This window comes from Vanacampus margaritifer, unplaced genomic scaffold (genome assembly GCF_051991255.1).
Source record: "Vanacampus margaritifer isolate UIUO_Vmar unplaced genomic scaffold, RoL_Vmar_1.0 HiC_scaffold_42, whole genome shotgun sequence".
NCBI classification, from domain to species: Eukaryota; Metazoa; Chordata; class Actinopteri; order Syngnathiformes; family Syngnathidae; genus Vanacampus; species Vanacampus margaritifer.
Genome location: NW_027520752.1, coordinates 99,904 through 120,896, shown reverse-complemented (window position 1 = coordinate 120,896; position 20,993 = coordinate 99,904). Strand labels below are relative to the sequence as shown.

General features: G+C 39.1%; 2 protein-coding genes across 7 annotated transcripts; one reads left to right on the top strand and one right to left on the bottom strand.

Moving 5' to 3' along the window:
- Positions 1-605: 605 nt before the first annotated feature.
- LOC144040865 (NXPE family member 3-like) lies at positions 606-19,976 on the top strand. 6 transcript variants are annotated; one of them, XM_077555224.1, is made up of 8 exons: positions 606-846; positions 6,296-6,391; positions 6,754-6,872; positions 6,954-8,072; positions 15,176-15,957; positions 16,646-16,716; positions 16,798-17,001; positions 18,887-19,976. In XM_077555224.1, exons 4-8 carry the CDS (start codon positions 8,046-8,048, stop codon positions 19,450-19,452), a joined length of 1,650 nt encoding a protein of 549 aa, XP_077411350.1. In that variant the 5' UTR covers positions 606-846; positions 6,296-6,391; positions 6,754-6,872; positions 6,954-8,045; the 3' UTR covers positions 19,453-19,976. The 6 variants fall into 6 exon arrangements, 2 of the variants coding, with proteins under 2 accessions (XP_077411350.1, XP_077411349.1); XR_013289896.1 differs by lacking the exons at positions 16,646-16,716; positions 16,798-17,001; positions 18,887-19,976 and adding exons at positions 12,101-12,155; positions 13,761-14,006 and having other exon boundaries at positions 6,954-7,012; positions 15,176-15,300; XM_077555223.1 differs by having other exon boundaries at positions 16,646-17,001.
- Positions 3,105-8,527, bottom strand: LOC144040866 (alpha-2,8-sialyltransferase 8E-like). The gene is made up of 6 exons (XM_077555225.1): positions 8,396-8,527; positions 7,596-7,707; positions 6,991-7,041; positions 6,759-6,897; positions 6,164-6,369; positions 3,105-4,952 (listed from the first exon to the last, which is right to left on the bottom strand). The coding sequence occupies exons 2-6, from the start codon at positions 7,679-7,681 to the stop codon at positions 4,472-4,474; spliced, it is 963 nt and encodes a 320-aa protein (XP_077411351.1). The 5' UTR covers positions 7,682-7,707; positions 8,396-8,527; the 3' UTR covers positions 3,105-4,471.
- Positions 19,977-20,993: the final 1,017 nt, after the last annotated feature.

Genomic DNA, 20,993 nt, shown 5'->3' with positions numbered 1-20,993 from the left:
CACTGGTAGAGGAAATATTTAGAGATGGGACGTTTGACACTGACACTCCGGAGCATGTGTCAGCTGAGTGACACAGACTGCTCGAAACAATGTATCAAAAGCCCCGATGACACCTCCGTGATCACGTGCTGATGACGTATCCAGTGGCTCTGCAGTACCTCTCACCACCAGCATCTTCAGGCCCCTGTGAGAGGATTTTCTCAAAGGCTGGTGAAATTGTCAGCCAGAGAAGAAGCCGCTTGAAGCCGAACACAATAGAGCAAATATTGTTCTTGAAAAAGAACTTGTAAAACAAATAAATATAAAAAGTTGGGCACAAGAACAATTCCCTCATGTACATACTGGTATTTGCTTTATTTTCACTGTTGCACAAGCACAATTCCCTCATGTAGATATTTGGTTCACTTTATGTTCACCTTCCATGTGTACCTGATGATCATTAGACAGACACAAATGTAAGACTGAATGTACTGGTGTTATGTTGGAATATAAAATCAGGCGAATCACTTTGAAGATTATAGCTGCTATGACGTAAGACTGAATGTACTGGTGTTATGTTGGAATATGAATCAATCAGGCGAATCACTTTGAAGATTATAGCTGCTATGACTCCAGCTGACCACCAGATGTCACCGGTACGATCTATTTTATGGGGCTTTGAAACTTCGACTCTTTTTCCAAAGCAATCAGCCGAAAGCCTCAAAAGCGTCACAAGGCTTCATTGTCCCATCTCTAGAAATATTGGTGGTGAGGAGGTGGTCCCGTTCTTGGAGGAGGGGTAATGTGTGTTGGCCTCATTGAAGGAGAAGGTCTAGGAGAAGGAACCGAATGAAGCTGGAGCTACTAGTAAGAAGACTTGTACAGATTGTGTTGGGCTTTTGTACTGGGTCGGCAATTGTCCTGTATTATGCGTAGAATTAACTGTTACACAATCATTTTATGTTTTTTAAAAAAAAATGATTTAGACGTCTTATGTTCATTTTTAATGTTATTGATTAGGCCTACAATGTTTGTGCTCATCCAGATCCAACAGTCCTGTCACCAGAGACAGAGGCAGAGTCCAGTATTGTGACAGCTAAGCCAAGAAACCAAATTTGATGTGACTCTCAAAGAGCATTTTAAATTTGATACAGCTGCTTCTTTTTCATGTCCTCTTTTATTGAGTACTGCTGTTATTGGTTAATTGTTGTATGCTTTGTTCATTGCATGTTCAGTTTTGAAGGTTTTGTCATGGTTATCTGAGTTGGATACAAAAAAAAAAGCCACCAGTTGCTCGGCCCCCCAGCTCTGGAACACTCTGCCACCGAACCTCAGAAACAGTGACTCTCTCTCCTCCTTCAAATCAAGACTCAAAACACACCTGTTCAGGACTGCCTCGTGTTACATATTACGTATTACAACATGAAAGACTTGCAGAAACACACGCACGCGCACGCGCACGCCCACGTGCGCACAAATGGATTCGTATCTAGCTGGACAATAATCATCTCTTTGCGTAACCTTGGAACCCGAGACATATTTATTAATATGCCAGTGATCTGTTCTGAACAATGTTAAACTTTCCACACGTTACAAGTAATGCCATCGGACCCAGAGCAGTTTCGACCGACTCTTCTTTTTCCTAAACTTTGCTCCACTTCACTTCATTCAAGGTCATGAAACAGCTGATCTGACCGTTCTTGTCATTTCTCTTTACCTTTTTGTGGCTACGAAGTGGAGGGGTCCGTTCATGTCATCACATTCCAGAAAGGAAGGCAATGGAGCACTATTTCTGCAAGGTTACAGAAAGATACATTTTAACGTTTTGGGAAAGCAGTCATCGCAGGCAAGGCAATGAGTTACTGTGATGCCACCCTTGACCCAAGATCATAGCCTAACCGTGCCAAACTTGATGAATTTTGTCATCTATATGTTAATCTATTTATTTTCACGTGCCACACCATATCTATGTACAATTATTTTTAAATCTTTGCTGTCCTTTCATGGGTTGAAAATGAGCAGGATGCCCATTTTCAAGTTGTTTCAATTGGTCGGAAGAAAGGGATTTTAAACGGTCCATTTTCTCTTTGATATTCAATAATTCAAAATGTAAATGAGCTTTGCTCTGATTGGGTTTCGGTTCTGCTTGATTTCATATGGAAAAATGTTTTTTTTTTATTATTATTGGTTAGTTCCCGATAACCAAAAATGAAACTTGACATAACGTCAGTGGTCATGTTTGTTTTGAACTAAACAGCGAGCTGGTTGGTTTGGTTTGTTAGCTTACTGCTATATATGCCCTAACGTTAATAACATTAATAACATTATGTGGTTGTAAATAAAGTGCTAGTAGGAGTGACATTTTTTTTCACAGGGTGTGTGGAAAATGAAACAAAAATATATGACATATTCCTTAAACGAAGCAATTGTGTGCATGCAAATTTCATTCATGTTAAACACTGATGTTGATTGTTCATAGTCTTCGAATGTTTTTTTTGTCTTTTGTTAATAAATGGCAACATTAGGGGCAAAAATCTCCTGTGTGCTATAATATGTACATTTAGAGACTCCGATTGAAATGAATTGTTTATGAAACAAAGTGTTTGGCATAATCTTTTGGATTCGGATACCCTTCAGTAGTCGTGCGTGCGTGCATCGGTAAGCCTTTCCTGTAAGGGTTATGTTGTAAAATGAGTTTGGAATATGATATTTGTAGAGGGCCGGACTGAGACTCATTTTCAGCCCTGGAGTTTCATGGTGTCACGTGTGGAGTTGGAGGACCCAAATGCAGGGAGGCAGGAGAACCGCGGCAGGGATGCATGTTAAACTGAACACGATTTATTTAACAAAAACACTAGCAGGGGTACTGGGTGAACAAAACCAACAAAGATCTGAAAAGACCAAACAAAACACCGGTGGTGACAGCGACAATGATCCAACAAAACCAGGGAACTAAATACAAGCCAACTGACGAGACATCGAGAGACACCTGGACAAGACACAAGTGGCTGGGGGAGATGATTGGATGACACAAGGAAGGGAACAAACAGGATGACGAGTAAAGGTGCAAACAAAACCCCACAAGTCAGACAGGACACCAATCATAACACATGGCTCAGACCGGCTCACTTTAGTTTGCAGTGTTTTAATGAAGATGGATATTTCACATGTTTTAATGTATCAATCTAAAATAGCGTAACATTCCAATAACCAACGTTGATAGTTATGTTGTATATGATCAAAAAAATAAAAATGACTAAATCTGAACAATTACGAAAACATACATAAAGTCAAGGGTGCCATAGAAATTGATTTGACTAACTGTCATATTCTATAAACATAAAGCCTAAATAAGGAGATAAGGCAAGGTACAACACAATTTGTCTATTTTTGAAGAGCTCAAATATTGAACTTCCTTGTGCTAGAATGTGTTTGAATTACTATTAGCCAAGGCAGGGTTTACAAAATTGGGTACCAAATGCAAATCTTAGTTTCAGTCACATTTAAAAACTAGTCATTTCTATTTTTGTTTTCAATGTAATTACTATATATTTTTTATCTATCTCTTCCTTGTAGTGGGGCAGCATGTGGTTTTCCCCTCAATGTAACCCACTGTTCCCAACAAATACGAGATACCACAACATTAAAATACGAGTAGAAACATGATCAGCCAAACCTGCTATTGGACCATTATTTACACATGATAGGCTATTGTTTTTGTGTTGCATTTTGTGTTGCTTACTCTGTCATATCCATCAGGCATGTGCACTTCAGAGCTCTATATGATGATTTATACATTTGAGTTAGGGTGCGTTTGGCGTGTCAGCTCTACTCCTTTTTAATATTGCCTTTTCTGCGCCACTCTTTTCTGCTACGTGACTTCCTTTAATTTTGAGGATCCGGACATTCACACAGAGTCTAGTTTAATTTGTTATTTGTTAACTCATTCACTGCCATTGACGGCTATAGACGTCAAAAATTCATTTGAACTATTTCTAGTAGTTTAACATTTTTTTCCACTTTTGTTGACAAAAGTATGAAAATCTAGAAAAAAAAATATTGTACATTTAGAACAGATATAAAATTTGTGATTAATTGTGAGTTAACTATTGAAGTCATGTGATTAATTACAATTAAGAAATTTAACCGCCTGACGCGATTTAAAAAAAAAGATTTTAAAAATTCAGGCGATTCAAAATTTTAATCGGAATTAATCGTATGACTTCACTTGTTAACTCTTGATTAATTACAAATATTATATCTGTTCTAAATGTACAATAAAAACATTCTAGGTTTACATACTCTTGTTAACAAAAGTGGGAAAAAAAGTTAAACTAATACAAATAGTTCAAATAAAATTTTGACGTCTATAGCCGTCAATGGCAGTGAATGAGTTAAAATGTTATGCAGTAAAAATTATGAAATCTTAAAAGATGACTTTGATTTTGTGTTTGTCAAAAATGGACATGGTCAAGCTCCTTTTTTTAAAGAGTCACACCCTTTCCTTGGCTGGACAAGCCTCAGTGTGAAGCCTAAGCACGCCCTGCTTGTCCAGCCTGGACAACAGTCCAAACTCTATGGGCATATCATGCACGGCTAAGTGCTTGAGATCGTTGTAGTAGTGCTTGGTGAGAGTGTGTCCGTCCGGGTGTTTGTCAAAGGGCCAGAAGCCGTACAGGTGAACTTCGGAGCACAGCTCCAGAGCCAGGCTGGCCATTAATATGCCCGTGGTGGGCTGATAGCCGGCGAGGCCTTTGGCGGCCCAGAACCGCGACACATTGCGCACGTAGTTGGGGTTGAATGAGATGGCACGAATGGGGCTTTTGAAGTCTTTTAGGGTGCGAGCCGCCCGCATTGACACTTGTGTGTAAGAGCGGTAGGAGAAGGTGTGAAGGAGCATCAGGGCCTTCCCGTAGATCTGGACTGCTTCTACAAGTTTCTGCTGTGGTCCCAAGCCCGACAGAGACTCGTACCTGTGGGGGAAAGCTCCGGTGAGAATAGCCACAACAAAAGCTGCCCACTGCTCCCTCAGAGACACAGAAGTCTAAAATCATCTCATGACGAGGAATATGGTACACAAGTGGCTGCTAAATGACACACACATCAAGATTTTGCCCATCTGCCGGACCTTGGAATTGAGCAGCACTTTTATCAAGCGACCAGTAAAACCAAGCTACCCACGCTACTGGCCTACTGCTAACTAACTGACCGTCTAACCAACCAACTACTATCTGCTACTACTCACTAACTAAAATGGGGGAGGATGATCAAGTAGTCCATCATAATAAAATCACAACAAACCAAGCATTATAGTAATTATACAGCTGTGCAGGTAACTTTTAACTCATTCACTGCCATTGACGGCTATAGACGTCAAAAATCCGTTTGAACTATTTCTATTAGTTTAGCATTTTTTCCACTTTTGTTAACAAGAGTATGAAAACTTGGATTTTTTTTGGTACATTTAGAACAGATATAAAATTTGTAATTAATCGTGAGTTAACTAGTCAAGTCATGTGATTAATTACGAAAAAAAATGACTGACTAGTGAAGTCATGCGATTAATTATGCTTAAAAAATATTATCGCCTGATGCCCCTATTTTTTAATAAACTTTTCTTTTTTTCTTTTTTTTTTTAAAGAAAAGATTATTAAAATAATAATAATTTAACGGCCTGACGCCCCTAATTTTTAATAAACTTTGCTTCTTCCTCTTTAAAAAAAAGAAGTAATTTTAATTATTATGATTATTTTGTAATAATCTAAAAAAAAAAATTTAGAAAAAATTAGGAGCATCAGGCCGTTAAATTATTATTATTTTAATAATCTTTTCTTTAAAAAAAAAAAAAGAAAAAAAGAAAAGTTTATTAAAAAATAGGGGCATCAGGCGATAATTTTTTTTAAGCATAATTAATCGCATGACTTCACTAGTTAACTCATGATTAATCACAAATTTGATATGTGTTCTAAATGTACAATAACCCCCCTAGGTTTTCATACTCTTGTTAATAAAAGTGGGAAGAATGTTAAACTAATTGATAGTTAAAATGAATTTTTGATGTATATAGCAGCCAATGGCAGTGAATGAGATAAGATGGCCACCATGGAAAGGATTACTTATATTTCCAGTATTTCCTATTTGGAAATCTTTACAAGCAGAAGTGACAAGATGCCATCAGAATTACCTGCGTTCGAAGACGTCAAGGTTGGCCGTGACGAGGTCCGTCTTGAAGCCTACGTCTTTGGCGTACACGTGGTTCAGCGGTGGTAGATTGCACCTGATCACAAACTGAGCCGAGTCAATCGTTTCTCCGCAGCCGCTGTCGATCAGGATGCCGCCGCTGCCGACCACGGCGCACTTGTCGTACATCTCCGTGGAGAACGGATGCTTCTGGAAATCAACGAGCATCAAGGTCAGTGTTGTTTTCATACTGTAAAGATGAGCAGCAAGGTCTTGGATGTGACATTTTTTTGTTGTATTTCCGTTTTATAGTCATCTTCAACTGAGAGCGACAAATAGTTCGAAGCGAGCACGCTTGACTTACTATTTGGAGAACTTTGATTTGAAAAATGTTTTATTTCTTCTTGAAGTGTGTGTTTTAATTATGCTGTTGTGATTTACAATTCAGTATGTTGAACTTTTTAGTACAATATTGCATCTAATCTTTGAGAAAGTTTTTTTTTTTTTTTACATTTTATTCACATACAATTTTATTTCACTTCTAGGAGCAATACATTTGTTTTTAATTCTCCCCCCCCATTTTTTATTTGTCAGCGTACCTTCACAAAGGTTTTGAAGATATCTGGCGTCACGGTCAGCATCCAGTCGTCTAAGTAGTGAATCACGGTTCCCACAGGTGTGTTTTCCTGTGTGATGATGGCCATCTCGACCCCGTGAGTACAGCTGCTCAGGTTGGAGCTGCAACATCAGCAACAATAGTTTTAGGCCGCCTTTGTCTGCTTTGTTATGGCAAGAAAAAGCGAGACCGCTTGTGCAAGTGTTTGCACTCACCAGACGTCTGCAGCTGGATCAGGTGGGATTTGTTTTGGAAGAGAGACTTTGCTAATGAACGTTATCATTAAATGTAGACACAAGAAAGAGAGACGTTACATAAAAATAAAACAAGCTTTTTTTTCTTACATGATACATATATAGCGCCTCGATACCAAATGCGCATTACAACCACCAAACCCTGAATCCATTTGAATGGGTTACTACCAATTGTACTTTTACAACAAAAAAAAAAGTCGTAATCCAAAGAATGAAAAATCCAATTTGATCATATTGCTAAATAGAGCGCATTTAGATAGTGTTTTATCCTAAACCAGGGGTCCATTTCACAAAGCAGGTTCAACTAACTCTGAGACTAACCCTGAACAGTGAGTTGACCTACCCTGAGATAGGATACTGTGTTTTTGGGTTCCAGGATAGCTGTTTTCAGTTAATTTGATCAACGCTGAGTACTTTCACCTGGAGTCAAGCTCGTGCCGCACGACTTTAAAAAGACCGCAACAATGGACCCCCTTGACGGGTCACCATGGCAACGGATAGATGGAGTATAACTAATGTTACATGACATACAGCATAATGGCGCAAAAGCGATGTGACGGGCATACCTCCTGTAGTAAACACGCCCAATCATGACGATGATGATCAGGAAGAAAATGAAGGAGAACACCAAGTTCCTGCGTCTCCTAATCATGCTTACTGATTCACTGTGTCAGGAATCTAAATAAATGTTTGAAAGCAAACAAATTCAAATGTATTGAACATAAAATTAAAATAAAACAGCTGCTTGTTTAAATTAGCTTTTAGGATCAATCCATCAAAAATCTTAAACACAGCTGACTTTCTATTTGCTTTTTGTTTTAATGCACTGTTGACATCCATGTGGGTTGGTAGGATAGGGTTTGTCCAAAGCCGATCCTCGAGGGCCACTATCCTGCATGTTGTATGTTTCCCTCCTTCATCACACTCGATTCAAATGATCAGCTCATCAGCAAGCTCTGTGGAAGCTTCATAACGATCCTGAACATTTGAATCAGGTGTGTTGGAGGAGGGGAAACATGCAGGATAGTGGCTCCCGACGAAAGGTAAAAAATTAATTTAAACTACTTCTATTAGTTTAACATTTTTTAATGAAAACCTAGAAAATAATGATTGTACATTTAGAAAGGATACAATTTGTGAGTTAACTAGTAAAGTCATCCCATTAATAACGATTAGAAATTTTAATCGCCTGACGCCCCTAATTTTTAATAATTTAAAAAAAAAGTTAAACTAATAGAAATAGTTCAAATGATTTTTTGACGTCTATAGCCGTCAATGGCAGTGAATGAGTTAATGTAACAAAACCAGTGAGCTATAAATTCATCAATTTACACAGCAAAATTAAATCCACAAGATCTTTACTTACCTTTGAAAGATTTGGCAGATCAGGCTGAAAAGTTAAATGTGAATGCTTCTCAATGTTCTTCTCAATGCTTCTTCAGCAAAAAACACACCCATCGGTGCTGATATGAGCTTTTTTGTTTCTTTCTTTTTGTTTCCCCGGTATCAGAAAATTTCCACGGCGCAAACTATGTATCGAGACACACCAAAAATGTATCAGTCACGTCCGGTTGGTTTTTTCAAAAAGACTGAATCTTCGTCTTGTGTTAGGGTCGGCAGCGACCCGTTTTTAGGTTTAACATGCATAAAAGAACCATATAAATTAGTTTATTGCATCAAGGCTTTTTGACTTTGTCAGGAACCCCTATTTCAACAAAATAAAACAAAAACAAAGTTTTTTACTATATTCTAAAATGCTCTGGTTGAAATTGTTACATTTGTGTTGTTAGGGTCGGTTTCGACCCAGTTATAAAAATAAGATTATAAAGCAATAATTAGAGCCAAAACTGGATTCATAATTACACTGCCAGCCAACACACTGACAGCCAGCTCCTCTCCCAATCCTGTGAGCTGTAGGGGATTCTCATTTTGCCGTGTTTTCCAGTACACCTGCACAAAAACAAAACTAACAGAGATGGGCATGTCCTGACATGTAAGGTCAATTCATTCATTTGAAAGGTCATTTGACTTGCAGAGCCTTGCAATTGACTGGCAACCAGTTCAGGGTGTACCCTGCCTACTGCCCGAAGTCAGCTGGGATAGGCTCCAGCAACCCCGCGACCCTTGTGAGGACAAGCGGTAAAGAAAATGGATGGATGGATGGATGGAAGGATGGATTTGACTTGCAGAGTGCACATCTCCAATTTGCAGCATACAAACATGAGAAGAAGATTTTCAGCGACCCAAGTTCTGGATAATCTTTTTGATGAAAATGAGGAAGAGGACACAGTTTCTGAGGAGGAAGACAATGTGGAGTATCAACCAGAAGACACAGACATATCTGATGAGTCTGATTAGGAGGTCACTGGTGGTGAAGCTCCTCCCACTGAAAGATTCAAATCCAAAAATGATAAGATCTTTTGGAGCTCAGTACCTCATGATGTACATGGCAGGGCAGCTGCTGCAAATGTCATAAAAATGACCCCTGGAATCACAATTTGCTGTGACAAGAGTCAGTGACATCGGGACATGTTTCGAGCTATTCATGCCATTGTCACTAAAAAGAGTCATCATGGCTATGACAAACGTTGAAGGAAAAAAAGTCCATGACGACATGTGGAAAGACATTGATGAGGAATATCTGGATGCTTACATTGGTGATCCTGCAATGAGGCCACTGATAGTCTCTGGGACGCATCGACAGGCAGAAATATTTTCCGGGCAACAATGTCACTTCAGACCTTTCGAATGATATCAAGAGTCCTCAGATTTGACAACTGAAATATCAGAGCAATTTCTGACAAGCTTGCCCCCATCAGGGATGTCTGGGAGAGATGGACGCAACTCCTTCCACTGATGTTCAACCCAGGGCCAGAGGTGACAGTCGATGAACGTCTTGTCCCTTACCGAGGAAAACGCCCCTTCCGGCAATACATACCCAGTAAGCCAGGGAAGTACGGCATAAAAATCTGGGCAGCCTGCGATGCAAAAAACAGCTATGCATGGAAACTACAGATTTACACAGGCAAAGCTGTGAGTGGCATTCCTGAGAAAAAAAACAAGGAAAACGCGTGGTCCTCGATATGACTACTGGACTGCAGGGTCACAATATCACTTGCTTTTCATTTTGTGTTTATATTAAAGTTCTACTGCTGAAAAAATACTTTTTTGCATTTTTCTTGAAGTAAATATACATGGGTCGAAATCGACCCGTAACACCATAGATGTTACTATAGTCAATAATATTTAAATTAATAAATAAATAAAACAAATGAATTTAAGAGATGTGTTCTAATAGCCCCCAGTAAGAGTCGGGTAACACAACAACCTTGTATTTATTTATATGATTCTCTTGGTGTTTATGTTCTAATTTTTTTTTAATTGAAATCGAGGGGTATACTGACAAAAAAGGCCCAGAAGCCCACACCAACAACATTAAAACTAATATTTTCATGGATAAGGGAGACTAACAAGCCAACCAAGAGATGAGAAATAAATTGGATGATATCTACTTGTTTTTATTGTATTTTACAGCTGATTTAAGACACGGGTCGAAACCGACCCGTTAACATAAGAGATGGTAACAGAAAGTTAACACAAGACGAAGGTTAATAACCACTTCAAAGTGCAAAGCATATGTAGGAACAGGGCTGTCATAAGGTGGAAGTATTTTTTTTTCATGCTCGAGTTTTGTAATCTTGCTTTTTATTTTTGTTGTTTTTGGTATATTTTGCATTTGCTGTGTTTTGGTTGCAGTGCATTTCTGTTTTTAATGGACTTCCAGCCTAATTGACAGCCAACTATTTGCTATTGCCTGCACCTTGTGCAGCCGTGGCCCTACCCAACCAGTTTTCCTTTTAACCAATCGGTGGTTTGCGCAGTGCCTTTTTAAAGACTCGGTTAGATGGACACAAGGGGAGAAAAGGAAGGAACGGACAGTAGGGATGGCAGAAATGGAACATTGAAACGATCAAATCATTTGGAACTATTGATTCACAAAAAGAATCGCTCTTTTGGAATGTTCGAAACATTTCCCCACAGCGACATCTGGTGGCCAATTGTAAAATATTACAATCAAACAGTAGAGCAGCGTTGCAAGCTCCCTAGTAAGCAAATGAACTATTGGCTGTCTGTCATCATCTAATTAACACAACTGGCAATCAGCCTATACTGTAATTGTAATGGAGAGAGAAATAATATCCTGGGAAACAAAAACGGAATAATCCCCACCCTGTCAAAATAAGTATAGAAGTACAAATGAGCTTGTTGTTGCTGGTACTTGGTTTGTTTTTGCCATTGACGATTATAGACGTCAAAAATAAATTTTAGCAATTTTTATTTTATTTTTTCAAGAGTTTGAAAACCTAGATTTTTTTTCTTGTAGTAGAACAGATATAAACAATTGGGAATAATTGTGAGTAATTTTTAATAATAATATTTAAAAAAAATATATATATATTTAAGAAAAGATTATTAAAAATTAGGGGCATCCGGCAATTAAAATGTGTAATCGTAATTAATCGCATGACTTCACTAGTTAGCTCACGATTAATCACAAATTTGACATCTGTTCTAAATGTACACAAAAAAATTCTAGGTTTTCATACTCTTGTTAACAAAAACGGGATTTTTTTTTTTTTAAATAGAAATACTTTTAATTAATTTTTGACGTCTATAGTCATCAATGGCAGCGAATGAGTTAAATTGTTTCAACAATTCTCTTTTTAGAGTGCAGGTACACTTTATTACAGTGTTTTGGCAAATACGGAGTTAATGCACCAAAAGTATTTGCCAAAAGAAAGTCAACACGATTCAGGACGGGGACTTCGGATGACAGTCCAAACTCGTAATTTTAAAATAAACAAATCGCACTTGAATATGAGGTACATGACTAGCCGAACTATGAAAAAAAAGTGTGACCTATACTTATATACTATAAAACAAAATCCATGCCAAAAATTTAACTAATGAATTTTAAAGAAAAATTTGGAAAACTAAAAAAAAATCTAACTATTTTTGGAAACCCACAAGCAATAGTAAAGCTGATTATTTTTTCTTTCTTTCTTACAAGGAGCCTTGTGGATGTGGTGTATGCCCTGAGGGATGAGGTACAAGAGCTAAAACAGGTAATTACTGAACAAATCGATCCTTTTTTTTTTTTTTAACTGTACAAGACATTGTTCAAAAAAGATTTGAACATTCTCAAATGTTGTCTCAAATGCAAAATATCTGAGTTTGAATGAAACATATTTTCTTACTCCTAAGCAGTAAATTCTCAAATAAAAGAGTCTGGAAAAATTAAACCGTATACAATTAATAGAAATACACTTCTACTACACAATCTATTGATTGGCTACCTTACATGTACTGTAACTACATAGCTTTAGCGGTTAGCATGTTTTCTCTGTATTTTCCCACTTTAATGATATGCTTGCTTGAGATAAAGTGTCCGGTAGCAGCTCAGAGTTTCTGTGCACACTGGCAGGAGAAACTTTAGCTGCAGTAGTTAACCAGCATCCCACTACACCTTTTCACCATGTGGGTGGCACTCAGGTTCTGCATTTTTTTTTTAATGTTTGTTTTTTTAATTATGTAAATTTGAAAATATATATATTTTGGAGCACATCTTGGAGGAAAATCCCAAATGTAAGTTTAAAAAAAAATTGTGGGTGAACATATTTTGTTTTCCAAAAAAGGGGACACTCAGCCTGGCCTCGAGAGATGTAATTAATATGCAAAGTTTACTAAAAAATTTCACACGTCATAACCATTTAACATATGCTGCCTCTGTATGGGTAGAAAATAGAAAAAAAAAAAAACTATTTTTTGAAGTCTTACTTTACAAATGAATGACAATATTCCAAGGCCAACCTTTTTTGCTCCTTTGATCGACTTTTTGTTGTTGTTTTTTTGTTTTTAATTGAGGTGGGGATGGAACCCATGCCATGACCAGTCTCCGGTTTGCAAGTGCAGAGTCTTACCAGTTTTCTTTAAAAACACACACACACACACACACACACACGCACGCACGCACGCACGCACGCACGCACGCACGCACGCACGCACGCACGCACGCACACACACACACACACACACACGCACACACACACGCACGCACACACACACACACAAAGCCGTCTTTTTTTCTCCCTACACCTCTCATGATCGACTTTGGAGCAGTCCACTGTCTACTAGTTGCGGTAACACGTTGCATTGTGCCACCTAGTGGTCCCACAATGAAAATTGGAGCCATTTTCATGAATTTCAAATAAGTTGCTTTGCTATTTGTATTCAAATATACTTTACTGAAAGGATTGTAACACTGCGACACTGATGCTATTTGATAGCCCATCATTCGTGTTTTTGTTGTTAGTATTAAGTGAAACGTTGTACACATGTAATCTGTTTTATGATTCGTTTGACAATACACTTCAACTGGTGTGGCACTAAACAGCTGGAAGGCGCTTTTCCAAGAATTGTTCACTACCTGCCAAATTGCTGCATGTTGTGAAGTGAGTTGAGTTCACTGCCACAATATAGCACTCGCATATCAAATTTTGGCTCACAAGACAAAAACCTAAAAATCGGTTAAATGAATCTTCAAAAACTTGCAAGTCAGGTCACTCGTATCTCAAGGCATTACTGTATGTTCCCCGTTGTATATATAGTTCAACATGCCTCTATAATGAAAAATACGAATTAAGGATGCACGTTCTGCTGTCCCTGTGTAGGACAACAAGAAGATGAAAAGGTCGCTTGAGGAAGAGCAGAGGGCCCGCAAAGATCTGGAGAAGGTTGTCAGGAGGGTGTTGAAGAGCATGAACGACCCCACGTGGGAAGAGACCAACCTGTGAAACGCTGCTTTAAAACGTGCTTCCTTATTTTCCCACGCATGTTTGAATTGTTTCAAGACATTTCTCAAACATGAGCGTCATCTCCAGTCTGTCCACCGAGGCGGCAAAGACAACTCAAGAGACGTATGTTCTCCTCCTGTTTACAATCATTCCGCTGGATGCCCTCTGGTGCTCCACACATGGTACTGATACACAATGACATGGACCTGGGTGAACTTTTGCCATGCAATTTCATAACCCATAACCTTTTAGTATTATGTTATGCATGGAAACTACAGATTTACACAGGCAAAGCTGTGAGTGGCATTCCTGAGAAAAAAACAAGGAAAACGTGTGGTCCTCGATATGACTACTGGACTGCAGGGTCACAATATCACTTGCTTTTCATTTTGTGTTTATATTAAAGTTCTACTGCTGAAAAAATACTTTTTTGCATTTTTCTTGAAGTAAATATACATGGGTCGAAATCGACCCGTAACACCATAGATGTTACTATAGTCAATAATATTTAAATTAATAAATAAATAAAACAAATTAATTTAAGAGATGTGTTCTAATAGCCCCCAGTAAGAGTCAGGTAACACAACAACCTTGTATTTATTTATATGATTCTCTTGGTGTTTATGTTCTAATTTTTTTTTAATTGAAATCGAGGGGTATACTGACAAAAAAGGCCCAGAAGCCCACACCAACAACATTAAAACTAATATTTTCATGGATAAGGGAGACTAACAAGCCAACCAAGAGATGAGAAATAAATTGGATGATATCTACTTGTTTTTATTGTATTTTACAGCTGATTTAAGACACGGGTCGAAACCGACCCGTTAACATAAGAGATGGTAACAGAAAGTTAACACAAGACGAAGGTTAATAACCACTTCAAAGTGCAAAGCATATGTAGGAACAGGGCTGTCATAAGGTGGAAGTATTTTTTTTTCATGCTCGAGTTTTGTAATCTTGCTTTTTATTTTTGTTGTTTTTGGTATATTTTGCATTTGCTGTGTTTTGGTTGCAGTGCATTTCTGTTTTTAATGGACTTCCAGCCTAATTGACAGCCAACTATTTGCTATTGCCTGCACCTTGTGCAGCCGTGGCCCTACCCAACTGTGGGAGGTGGGACTCACACACATACAAACATACACACCCATGCACGTGTAAATCTTAACCACATTTTGATTAATTGCCCAGCCATACGTCACACATGAGAAAGTCCGCCACTCTGCAGTGTGCACAGTTAATAAACAAAACAGCAAATGTAACTATATATGCTTGACATGTGATCTTTTCAGAGTTGGAAGTACCACACAGTGTCACCACCGTACAAGGTCCAGAACCGGAACCAATCATCAAATCCATTTAAAAACCTCCCAACATTTCCCCACCAGCGCACCTTCTGTCCTCATCTGTACCAGCCACTGTCCACTGAAGAAGAGCTTGAGGAACGCAACCTGTTGGACTCCATCGCCTGGCCCCGGCCGCCCTCTGGCTCCGAACCACTCAACCTGTCCCAGACGAGTGACCTGGCCCACAGCCTGTTCACCATCGTAACCTCCCAAAACAACCACAGTTGGTACGTGGGCGACCAGCTGGAAGTGCAGATCCACCTGCACGACTTCAAAGGCCAACCCAAGCGCTACGGCGGCGATTTGCTGTTGGCTCGGTTGCACTCCCCAAAATACAAAGCGGGCGTGGCCCGGGAGGTGCTGGACCACAAGAACGGACTTTATTCCGCTCGATTCCCGCTTCTGTGGGAGGGCTCTGCTCAGGTCGAGGTCATGATGGTACACTCGAACGAGGCCATCGCCGTGCTGCAGCGATTGAGGGAGAAACGGCCCGATCGAGTGTACTTCTCCAGCATCTTTCACCAAGGAGAGCAGTCTGAGAAGATGGGGTGCAACCTGTGCCTGCCGCAAGACAAGGGGCCACTGTGTAACTACACGGACCTTCACACTGGTGATGCTTGGTATTGCTACAAGCCCAAAATGCTCAGCTGTGACACCAGAAACAACCACTTCATGGAAAGCCCCCTCAAAAACATCATCACCAACAAGGAGGCTTTGCTCTTTCAGAAGTTTGTACACTCAATAAATATTTGACATAAGCTGTTCCAAAGGTAATCCAAACAGAACAAGCTGTTGACCCAAAAATCACATTTAGGTTATTGTAAGTGTCATCTCTAAAGTACTTCTAAACAGCACTTGGTTTCATAACCGAAAATCTGAAACAAAACAATCTAGTATTTCTATTTCTGTTTTATGACTTCCGAGTGTCATCGAAGGAGGATTTGGCTGGTACCATTGCAATACACTCTGAAAACAGTTGGGTCAAAAGTAACCCAATTATGGATAAACAATGGACCGATCCACTTAATGGGTCAATTTGACCCAACTTTCTAGGTTGTTTTATACAAAATGACCTATATTTTTGACCCAAGTAAATGATCTGACCAATATTTATGAGTTGTTTTACACTGAAAGACCCATTTCTTGACTCAAAGTTGGGTCAAATCGACCCAAGTTGAGGATCGGTCCATTTTTGACCCATAGCTGAGTTATATTTGGCCCAACTGTTTTTAAAGTGTTCCATCCATTTTCTACCGCTTATCCGGGGTCGGGTCACGGAGGCAGTAGCACTGATGGATGGGATTTAGGTTTTAGGATTGTGGCTGGTACCGTTGGAATAGCTCACTCTCTTTGTACAAATATCATTGTAGTATCTAATTGTTGTTAATTCTGTTGTAATCCACTTTTTGACATCAGAGGCGTGAACCTTAAATATCCCATCCATGCTTCCACATCGGACACCATCGTCGTGCTGCCTTCAAAGAAAGGTACTGTTGACCTACAGAATTATAACTCTCACTTTTGGGGGATGGCGATTAGTCACCACATTGTGTCTGCCATCAATGTAGAAAATGGCAGTAAAATACCGGATCCCGTGAAGCTGGCAACATCTGGATACTACTACCAGGATATTTGGAGGCCGTTGGGTGGCGTGACCGAGCGCCAGGTTGATGGGCTGTCCATCACTCAGTGCTTGGCCAACAAGTTGGTCTACTTGTACGGCGACTCCACCATGCGCCAGTGGTTCGAGTACCTCGTCACTGTTCTTCCAGGTGAGTGTGTCTTAATGGCTGAATGGTGGACAGTGGTGGGAAACAAAAGTGTAAACATAGAAATGAATTGAATCAGCCCCTTGTCAATAAAAAAAATTACAATATCTGAAATGTACTTGAGCACAAACTTAGAAATAGGGATGAGAATTGATAAGAATTTTGTGATTCTGCTTCCATTATTGATGCTGTTTATGTATCTGATTCCTTGCTGATTTCCTTAATGATTCACATTTGGTGAGGGAATCAAATAATACAAATGTTTTTTTCCCCTAATAAATCACCAATCAAATAACTTACAGAATTGTCAGTGATAAGCTGGTAAACCCTATCATTCTTCTTTGCTGATTTTCTCTGGAGGTGCTTGTCCTTTAAATGCTTGCCTGGACCTCTTCGTCATTCCACCTATCAAACCATCCACCTTATTGTTCCATATTTGTATTGGCATATAGGCACAAAAACGGCATCATTCCACAACATAATCATTTCCAGAATTATGTGAAATGACATTGTTACATGTTAAAGTCGCTACAGGTTTACACATCGCTACAGTATAAAGTGTTTTCTTTTTACATTTCCTAATTATTATGAAAAATCACGATTTTAAAAACATGATTGGTGTGGTGTCTTCACATCCAATAAAAATAATTATTTATTAATAAAGAGGCATAATTATTATAGGTAATTTGAGCACATTTGTTATTTCACAAGTGTGTTTCAAACCCTTTGTATTAATCCCAAGAAGTAGCTCTCGTTTTCAAAAAGGTTGTTGACCTGCACGACATACTGTGCCACAAGAATCAGACATCTGAGCTTTCCTGCTTTACATAATCAATACAGCTCACAATTCCACATTTTTTATTTGCTATTTTATCCTTTTACCTATTTTAAAATAATATATGAATAGTATTTTCATTAACACAGTGTCATTATTTACATTGATTTATTTATTAACTTTTCCTTTACACCAGGCCCGGACTGGGCCATCTGGAGGCCCGGGACAATTCCCGGTGGGCCGCCCTATAGTTTGGGCCACAAATCATTTTAAAATCATGCTGGAAGCAGCCCAAACATTCGTTTTGAAATCAAGAATATTCCCATCATCTTAAATTGACTGTGTCATTGACTGTGTCATTGACTGTGTCATTGACTGTGTCATTGACTGTGTCATTGACTGTGTCATTGACTGTGTCATTGTCAATCAACTGTAACTCCAATGCTCCTTACATAGGCCATTATGTTATAACACAGACTGCCTGCCTTTGTTACTAAGGGTGTCACTGAGTTACATTAATTTAATACCAAAAGTAGCAAAACTTTAATTCACAAATATAAACAATATAACTATATTGAACCTTGTCTGTACAATAATAACACATAAAAGAGGCAAAACACAATCACAAGTGTTACTGAGGGGAATGGGAGATGATTTTTGAACAAACAAATAATTAATTAAAAATGGTGTGCATTAGTTATTTCCTTTGTATGGATTGTATCAAAAATGTACTGTCAATGCTCAATAAATATTTTATTTAAGAAATAAATGAAGTTTGGTTTATCTGTAAGCAGTTGATGATGATAGTGATTACACCCTATCAACTGAGACTATAAAATTGTTTTTCAAGACTGTTGGGGTTTGTTGTGTAGTGTTTCCTTGAAATAATGCCATAATATTTTATGTTTTTAGTGCATATAGTAGAAGTGGTACGTCAAGTCACTATATTAAAGAGGTATTTACATGTATGTGACTCTGGATGAGTGACACAGTTATTACACTTTTGGCAGTGTTTGTGATGACGTCCAAATGTCTTGTTAAAGATGCTGAACCGCCACTTGATCTTGACCAGTAGTTTCCTCTCATGTAGCTTTATTTTCTTCTGCTCTGCAGGAATGAAGGAATTCAAACAGGAGAGTACAATAAAGGTGGGGCCCTTCATGGCGCTGGACAGCACCCACAACATTCTGCTCAAGTACCACTTCCACGGCCCGCCCATCGTCTCCAAGGCCAATGCTGTGGCACACAAGATACGCTACATCGCCAACGAGCTGGACGGCCTGACCGGCGGTCCCAACACGGTTGTGGCGCTCAGCCTCTGGGCTCACTTCAGTCCGTTCCCTGTGGAGGTGTACATACACCGCCTCCGGCATATCCGCAAGGCGGTGGTGCGACTGCTGAACCGGGCCCCAGGGACGGCGGTTGTGGTCCGCACGCCCAACCCTAGGGCACTGGATCAGGAGCTCAGCCTGATCTTCAGCGACTGGTTTGCGCTGCAACTGGACGTCGTGCTGCGTGCCATGTTCAAGGATCTCAACGTTATGCTGGTGGACGCCTGGCAGATGTGCGTGGCGCATTACCAGCCTCACAACGTCCACCCACCTCGGGTCATTGTCAGAAATATGGTAGACATGATGTTGTCCCACGTTTGTCGTGATGGGACCACGACCGATGCATGATCGTATCTGTGGATGTGTCTTTGTGAGTGATGTCGCAATTTCTGCCAAGTGTCTGTAATCAATAATGTTTTTAAAGTCTTATCGTCATGACTGGGACCTGTTAACATTTTACTATTTCATTTTATATTTTACCTCTTTTGAATTTAGTTATAGTTGTGAAGATGTAGATATAACTGTTAACTCAATATAGGTTGAGTCATGCTTTTGTCCTCTTTGTTATCTGTTCTCTTTTCCCAGAAATGAGAAAGTTAATACGTTTCTTTTATTTATCTAAGTCTAGATATCTATTTTTATTTTATTTATCTAAGTCTAGTTTCTGTTCGTTAGAAATCCGTTTTTTGAAAAATCAAGGACGAGCTAGCATACTGGGAGGGGAGAGGCAGTTTCCTGGGAAACATTGTTTTTTCTAATAAAAGTCCCGTGTCTGAGAGAGACGACACACATTTGGACAGAAACATGGCTTGGTGAAATTCCTTTGTGTCATCAGAAACTTTCTGATTAAAAAACCTTGCAAGGACCCTCTTCACGAGATCTCAACTCTGATTTATTTGAACACGCAAAAGATTACAAAAAGAGGTAATCTAACAGACTTAATCTATTTCCACAACAATGGGCCATTGTCTGTGGTTGAAGTGTCTGTAATCAATGATGTCTTTTTAAAGTCTTATCTCATTGGTGGAGGCTTTGTGGTACCGCTACTTCAAGATAGTATAAGAATGTTGTGAGTCCGCTGTAACTTCGCACTTGCGAGACGCTGCCACCATTGCTGGGAGCTCGCTTGTGGCCGGAATATTCTGTAGAAATAAAACCTTCGAAGGAACTGTTCACCGATCTCCAGCCTGTATTCAGATAATCAACATTCTCACTATCCGAAAGAAAACGAACACGCGAAGAAAAATATTATTTTCTTCAACACCTACTTGAAGTGTCCCAGTTCCGCCCTCATTTGCCCCAAGTGTTTGGGGCAAATGTAAACAACAAAAAATGGCTGATTCCAATGAATTATTTGTTGTTCTGGTTAACGCAGGCATTCCAAATCACATTGTGTGATGTGAACATATGTCTTGTATTTTCATTTGCCTCGAACGCTTTGAGGTCGGAACTAACACAATCCAAGTGGGATAAATCTGATTTCCAACTTCCCCGAATGCAACATTTATCCTCAGTGAAAGGACGCTCTCCGCTCATGGAAAAGCATTGGACTTTGAGTCGCTGTAATTTGATTTGAAAATGTGATCAAATGTTGTTTGACTACTATAACAACATGCCTGGTTTGTATGCTAGACACAGGCAAAAGCAATACAATACCAGGCTGTACCGTGGAAATGAAGCGGAAATATAAGAAATGCCCCAGATGTTTGGAATTGTCAATACCTCGTTGGTAAGGGGGAGTGCAATTTTCAGTACATTAATTTTTCATGAGCGCTTTATTTTTGAGAACCTAATGGAGCAGTTACATAAAATATGTTTTTTCTCAAATGGAGGTACGTGAGATTTTAAAATAAATTTAGAAAGTAGCATCTAGGCAAAATGCCTTAAAA

Excerpts from the sequence above, each read along its gene's own strand:
- LOC144040866 (XM_077555225.1), bottom strand. The coding sequence starts at position 7,681 with ATGATTAGGAGACGCAGGAACTTGGTGTTCTCCTTCATTTTCTTCCTG. Across the intron at positions 7,042-7,595 it reads GGGCGTGTTTACTACAGGAG|CAAAGTCTCTCTTCCAAAAC; the intron begins GTATGCCCGTCA and ends AACGTTCATTAG. Across the intron at positions 6,370-6,758 it reads TCTTCAAAACCTTTGTGAAG|AAGCATCCGTTCTCCACGGA; the intron begins GTACGCTGACAA and ends GTTGATTTCCAG.
- LOC144040865 (XM_077555223.1), top strand. The coding sequence starts at position 8,046 with ATGCAGGATAGTGGCTCCCGACGAAAG. Across the intron at positions 8,073-15,175 it reads ATAGTGGCTCCCGACGAAAG|AGTTGGAAGTACCACACAGT; the intron begins GTAAAAAATTAA and ends TGATCTTTTCAG. Across the intron at positions 15,958-16,645 it reads GAGGCTTTGCTCTTTCAGAA|AGGCGTGAACCTTAAATATC; the intron begins GTTTGTACACTC and ends TTTTGACATCAG.